Source organism: Rhamphochromis sp. 'chilingali' (assembly GCF_963969265.1).
Source record: "Rhamphochromis sp. 'chilingali' genome assembly, chromosome: 18".
NCBI lineage: Eukaryota > Metazoa > Chordata > Actinopteri > Cichliformes > Cichlidae > Rhamphochromis > Rhamphochromis sp. 'chilingali'.
Window position 1 is genome coordinate 22665868 of NC_137945.1, and position 7198 is coordinate 22673065.

Below are 7198 nucleotides of genomic sequence, written 5' to 3' on the forward strand. Positions count from 1 at the left end.
ACCCTGGTGACATACCCCCACTCCAAGGCCCTGCATGTGTGGGTGGTTGTGGAGGAGCGGGAAGAGGGAGGCAGCTGGAGATGGGGAGGGAAGGAAGGGAGGGGCAGGTAACCCCTCCCTGGGGCCAGCTCCCCCGCTGACCCCAGTAGGCACTCCCACCCTCCGCGACCCGCCAGGGAAGGGGGGCCCAGGCCCATCAGACCGGGGCCCAGTGCAGTAGCGCCCCCCGGCTCCACAGAGCCCTGGACAGTCCACCCAACCCCACCACAGAGAAAACTGCACCCACCCCACCAACCACACATCTTCCAGACTACATAAGACGGTAAACGCCCAGGCTGAGATCTTCCTCCACCTCTCCTGTATCTCCCCCTCCTGCAGAGAGTTCCTGAGAGAAGAAAGCTCCTGCAAGATGTGACCATCCCCCCCACCAGTTGAAGAGCCCCCCAGGCGGCTCGATGCACCGGCGGCACCCTGCTCCAGGGCCGGGCCCCCATGCACCCACCCGCCCACAACCCCGGCAACACACCAACCAGGACCCGAGCCCCCGAGGCCCGGCCCGGGCCCCAGCCCAGAGACGGAGCGCCCCCAAAACCTCACGCCCATCCCGGACCCACCCAGGGGCAGCCAGGTTGCCAGGTCAGTAACCCACGTCCGTCAGCACAGACCCTCCCCTAGCCCCGCTGCACGCAGCCGCGAGGAAACAGTCACCTGAGAGCCAACAGAGCCCTCAACCGGACGTGACCGCTACCCCGGGTTGAGCCCCCCAAGGAAGATGCCTCCGGGGAACCCCCCGACGCCCTAAGCCTGTCCCTACCCCCTCACCAATCACAACAGTGAAGGCGGGACCAAACTATGACCCCCCACCCCCACTAGGTGATGGAGCTGATAAAAGGGGCCCAGAGCAATTGATCTAATGTGGTGGCAGAGGCTGTGTCAAGACTAATGTAATCTAATAGATAATTTCTATATTGGTTAGAATTAAGATTATTTTTATTTTTCCAGTTCATGAGGACTGTTTTCTTGGCTATGCATAGGGCAGTGAAGATCATATGGGCTATATTCTTTTCTGAAGTGACATTATCTAAGCTGCCCAACAAACACACTAAGGGGGAGGTTGGAATGTTACATTTCAGACATTTTGATAAGTCTTCACATATCTCGCGCCAAAACTTTTGCACTGGTGGACAGAACCAAAGAGCGTGGATGTAATTGTCTGGTGTATTGCCTTGACAGTGTGAGCAGTTGTTGGAAGATGTAAAGCCCATCTTGAACATCCGATGACCTGTATAGTGCACTCTATGAAGTATTTTGTATTGTATTAATTGCAGACTGGGATTTTTAATTAATTTAAAAGTTTTTAAGCAAATCTGAGACCAGAAGTTTTGGTCTAGGTTGACTGATAAATCTGCTTCCCACTTTGCAGTAGGAAGGGATATTGATTCATCTAATTTAGAAAGTGTTCTGTATATTTTAGATAATAATTTGGGGGATTTAAGAGTAAGAAAATGTGCCGCACTTAGTGGTGTTTGTAATTCAACTTGACTGAGGTTAAATTTCTTTTTTACTATGGATTTAATTTGTTGATATTCTAAAAACCTTGTCTTGTTGATCCCATATTGTTCAACTAGTCTGTCAAATGGAATAAATTCTGTTCCCTCTAATATGTGTTCTAAGTATTTAATTCCTTTACAACTCCATTCTGGGAAATTAATCATATTATTGTTTTGTAATATGTCAGGGTTATTCCAGATAGGTGTACGTTTGCATGGGATTAATGAAGACTCCGTTATTTTTAGAAACTCCCACCATGCTGTTAGAGAAAAGCTGATGTTGATACTTTTAAAGCATTCATGTCTTTTGATGTTTGAGCTAATAAATGGTAGGTCTGAAATCTCTAGATCCTTGCATAGTGCCTGTTCAACATCTAGCCAGGGCTCAACTAAGAAGGTATGTTTTAACCATTCTGAGATGAACTGAAGCCTGTTGGCTAAGAAGTATTGGTGAAAATTAGGCAGATCTAATCCTCCTCTATCCTTGGTTCTTTGTAGCGTTTTTAAGCTAATACGCGGGGGTTTATCTTTCCAAAGGAATTTGGAAATATATGAATCCAGAGATCTGAACCAATCTTGTGATGGTTTGTTAGGGATCATCAAAAATAAGTAATTTATTTTTGGCAAGATCATCATTTTTATAGTGGCGACCCTTCCCATGAGTGATATGGGTAAAGATTTCCATCTAGTCAGATCGCCTTCTACTTTCTTTAGAAGTGGGATGTGGTTTAGTTTAGTTAAGTCTGAAAGCTTAGGAGAGATATTAATACCTAAATATTTAATATTTCCGGATTGCAGTGGGGCAGAGGAAGAATTATGGAAGGAGCAGTTAATGGGGAGAACTGTAGATTTTGGCCAGTTAATTGAATAATCTGAAACTCTTGAAAACCAGTTTATTAAAGTAATTACCTCAGAGAGGTTGGTTTGTGTGTTTTGCAGAAAAAGCAACACATCATCCGCATAGAGACTGATTTTATGTTCTATGTTCTTACATTTTATGCCCTTAATTGTTGTAGCCTGTCTAAATGCTGCTGCTAGAGGTTCGATAAAAATTGCAAAAAGTGAGGGGGAGAGTGGGCATCCCTGTCTGGTGCCCCTCAGGAGACAGAAGCTGGAGGATGTCTGGTCATTTGTTCTGATACGAGCCGTTGGGGAATTGTATAATATTCTTATCCAGTTTATGAAAGAGTTTCCAAAACCAAATTTGTGTAAAGTTGCGAATAAAAATTTCCAATTAACTCTGTCAAATGCTTTTTCTGCATCTAGAGATAATATTATGGCTTCGATGTTTTTATCGTATGAGTAGTCTATTAAATTAAGTAATCTACGAGTGTTTGTTGAGGAGTGCCGACCTTTTATGAAACCAGTTTGGTCAGGATGAATTAAGAGGGGGGTCATTTTCTCTAATCTCTTTGAGAGAGCTTTGCAGATTATTTTAAGGTCTACATTTAAAAGAGAAATTGGACGATAGCTTGAGGGAAATAAAGGATCTTTGCCTGGTTTTAGCAGGAGACTAATGTTGGCAGAATTCATATTTGGTGGTAGTCTGCCCTTTTCCTCGATTTCCTGCAACATGCTGTGGAATACTGGTGCCAAAATTGTCCAGAATTCTTTGTAGAATTCTGCAGGGAAGCCGTCTGGACCTGGAGCCTTATTATTGGGCATACTTATCAGGGCTTCCTGGAGTTCACTTGGCGTCAGTGGCGAATCCAGTTCCATTGCTTGACTGTCTAGTAATTTTGGAAGAGTTACGTTGTCAAGAAACAGATCAATTTCATTTTTAGATGGGTTTATTTGTGGTGAGTATAAAGTTTCATAGAAATCCCTAAAAATGTTGTTTATTCTTCCAGGATCATATATTGTGTTCCCCGATAAATCTTTAGCAGCACATATAGTTGTTTTTTCTTTATTTATTTTTAGCTGGTTAGCTAGAAATCGACCTGATTTGTTACTGTGTTCAAAATTCTGCAAGCGAAGTCTTTGTATAAGGAATTGTGTTTTTTTATTAATAGTTTCATTTAATTCTAGTTTTGTTTTGCATATTTTGTTCAATGTTTCCTGATCTTGGTGGGACGCGTAGGCTTCTTCTAGTGATTTGATGTTTTTTTCTAATTCTTGAATATTTTTGTTTTCTTCTTTCTTTTTGTGTGATGAGAAAGAAATTATTTTACCTCTCATCACAGCTTTCCCTGCTTCCCATAGAACAGAAGCAGATATTCCGGGAGTGTCATTAAAGTCTAAATATGAAGTCCATTCCTTTTTAAAGTATTTAATAAAGTCTTCATCTTTAAGTAGTGATATATTAAATCTCCAGTTTTTACTTGGCGTAGTATTATTCTTGTGCATTAGTGTTAAAGATACAGGAGCATGATCGCTGACAGCTATAGGATGAATCTCAGTGTCTGAAATGTCACACAGCAGTGAGCTGCTGACCAAAAAATAATCCAGACGAGAGTAAGAGTGATGAACATGCGAGAAAAAAGTATATTCCTTACTGGTGGGGTGAAGAGAGCGCCATGCATCGCAAAGACCAAAGTCGTTCATATACTGTTTGATTATATTTGTGGACTGCCAATTACGCTGAGTTCCTGTTGTGTTGAGCCTATCCATTTCTTCATTTAGTCCAAGGTTGAGGTCACCGCCAAGAATGAGTGTGCAATCAAGGTGTTCAGAGAGTGCACTAAAAAAACCGTGGAAGAATGAGGGTTCATCAACATTTGGACCATATATACTAACAATACATAGTTTTTTGTTCAATATTGATAGTTTAATAATTAGAAATCTACCCTCTGGATCTATAACTGTATCGAGTACTGTAAAATTAACATTTTTATGTATTAAAATTGCTACTCCCCGTTGTCTAGAATTATAACCGGCTGCAAACACGTTAGGAAACTCAGGTGTTTTAAGTTCATTTAAACCTGTGACAGGTTTGTGAGTTTCTTGTAATAAAACAACATCTGCCTGTAGTTTTTTAAGCTGGTTAAATATTTTTAACCTCTTTCCTCTGGTGCCAGCTCCATTTACATTCCATGTGACAAACCTCAGCATGCCCTTAATTGTGCGTGTATGTTTAATGATGTATGCTGGGTGTTTCGTTTAGACAGGTGGAGAGAATATGGAAACATCCCTTGTTTGTAAATAGAAAGAGAAAAAGAAGTGTGGTGAGAGACTCCATAAGTCTGACTATGTGTGTGAATATTCACTAATATGAACAAGCGTGGCTTGCTTATGTGTCCTGCAAGTCTGTGCGTGCTGTGAGGCTGTTGTGAATGTGCTGCCGTTGAGCTGATGTGTTTGCGTGATCGTGTTGTGAAAATATGGAGAAATAGAGGGTGTTGTTTGTAGGTGAGTGGGGGAGTAGGTGACCACAGCAGTGAAAGACAAGAGAAAGAAAGAAACCACATGAACTGTGAGCGACAACAAAAAAAAGGAAACGAAACGGAAACATTCCAATTAAAGCAATGACGGAGGGTGACGGTGTTATATCTGCTATGACATCATATTGATATTACTAGGTTAAACACATTTTAAAGGAGAAAGTGTGAATGAATAGGAAAAGAGTGTAGCGGGTTCTTATCTGGAGTGCAGTCAGTATAACCACGGTGTGGTGCCGGGGTCGCGGTACAGCTGTCCGTCCACGTAGAGCCGGTCCACAGCGATGACAGCACGGGAGCCTTTCTGGATAAAGCTACGTCGAACTGGGAACAGGACCTTGCGTCGTTCCAGGATCTCTTTGGGGAACTGGTCGTTCACGCTGAAGTCCGTTCCTTTCAGCTCTCTGCCGCGACTCTTCACCTGTTCCTTCTGTTTGAATTGACTGAATTTGGCCACAATAGGCCGTGGTCTCCCGGTCCGCGACCGCGCGCCCCCCAAGCGATGTACTCTATCGAAGTCGATGTTCTTTACGGTGTCCTCCGGCAGCTTCAGGTGGATTTTAATGAAGTTTTTCACCGTTGCCTCTGCGTCCTCTCCGGCAGTTTCTGGAATACCAGAAAACACAAGATTATCTCTCATGCTACGGGCTTGTAGATCGATAACGGACTCTTTTATTTTTTTATTTTCAATGTTTAGCTGGGTCACGTTATCGGTGAGAGATTTAACCGACTCCCGTAGCGTGGCATTTTCAGCGGCAAGCGTTTCCACCTGCCGCTGGCTGAATTCCAGGGATTCTCTCAGAGATTTAAATTCCCGGTGTAAAATCTCCACCAGGGACAGCCTCGCATCGAAACTGGACAATCGCTTGTCGATTGACTCCAGGATTTCTGCGATGTCTTTGCCGGCAGGCGATGTTGTACCGGGGGAGTCTGCCTGGCGACTTCTCTTCGATGACGGCGTCTCGATTTTGGCCGGGGAAGATGCACTCTGGGCCTTATGCATTACTAAATCTTGAAAACAGCGGTCGATGTAATCTTGGAGAGCGTCTAAACTCTCCCCGTTGTCCTCCAGGGTGTTAGAGATGATAAAACAGATGTTGTTAGTTATATGACAATTGATTAGTATATTTGGTAATACTGAAGCTTGGAAAACCTTTGTTAAACTCTATGCTACCATTTGCTTTTTCTCCGCCAAAATCTCCGGCGTCTGACGTCACCTACAACATCACTTCCGTCACTTACCTCACTTCCGTCCGTCACTTCAGCTTTTTTTGGAATATTAATCCCTTCTTGGAATATTAATCCCTTAATCCCTATTAATCAATATCCCTTCCTATTGCAAAGTGGGAAGCAGATTTATCAGTCAGCTTAGACCAAAACTTCTGGTCTCAGGTATGCTTAAAAACCTTTAAATTGATTAAAAATCCCAGTCTGCAATTAATACAATACAAAATACTACATAGAGTGCACTATACAGGTCATCGGATGTTCAAGATGGGCTTTACATCTTCCAACAACTGCTCACACTGTCAAGGCAATACACCAGACAATTACTACATTCACGCTCTTTGGTTCTCTCCACCAGTGCAGAAGTTTGGGCACGAGATATGTGAAGACTTATCAAAGTGTCTGAAATGTAAAATTCCAACCTCCCCTTTAGTATGCTTGTTGGGAAAACTGGATGAGGTCACTACAGAAACTAATACAGTCCACATGTTTTTTACTGCCCTATGCATCGCCAAGAAAACGGTCCTCATGAACTGGAAAAATAAAAATAATCTTAATTCTAGCCAATATAGAAACCTTCTAATAGATCACATTAGTCTCGATATAGCCTCTGCCACCACATTAGATCAATCCCTCTGGGCTCCTTTGATCGGTCCATCACCTAGCGGGGGTAGGGGGTCGTGGTTTGGTCCCGCCTTAGCTACTGTGGTTGATATGGAGTTGGGATGGGCTTAGGGTGCCTGGAGGACCCCTAGAGACGTTATCCCTGGAGGGCTTAACCCGGGGGTTGTGTTCATAACCTGGTTAGTGGCTCTGGTCACTCTTAGAGGTTGTTCTCCTCGTGGCTGCGTGCAGCGGGGCTGGAGGATGGTCTGTACTGGTGGACGTAGGTTACTGGCCTGGTGGCCTGGCTGCCCTTGAGTGGATCCGGGGCAGGCGTGGGGGTTTGGGGTTCGGGGGTGCTTCGCCTCCGTGCTGGGGCTCTGGCTGGGCCTTGGGGGCTTCGGTCCTCGTCGGTGTGTCACCGAGGTTGTGAGCGGGTGG

At 44.0% G+C, this 7198-nt stretch overlaps 1 protein-coding gene across 1 annotated transcript; it reads right to left on the reverse strand.

Annotated features, from left to right (window-relative positions):
- Positions 1 to 5088: 5088 nt before the first annotated feature.
- On the reverse strand, positions 5089 to 6176 carry LOC308385853 (uncharacterized protein). Its single transcript, XM_080865043.1, has 2 exons — positions 5849 to 6176; positions 5089 to 5533 (listed from the first exon to the last, which is right to left on the reverse strand). The coding sequence occupies exons 1-2, from the start codon at positions 5928 to 5930 to the stop codon at positions 5142 to 5144; spliced, it is 474 nt and encodes a 157-aa protein (XP_080721169.1). The 5' UTR covers positions 5931 to 6176; the 3' UTR covers positions 5089 to 5141.
- Between the last annotated feature and the right edge of the window lie 1022 nt (positions 6177 to 7198).

Coding starts and splice junctions, on each gene's coding strand:
- LOC308385853 (XM_080865043.1), bottom strand. CDS start 5,930: ATGCATAAGGCCCAGAGTGCATCTTCCCCGGCCAAAATCGAGACGCCG. Junction 5,534..5,848: donor TCGCCAGGCAGACTCCCCCG/GTACAACATCGC, acceptor CTGGTATTCCAG/AAACTGCCGGAGAGGACGCA.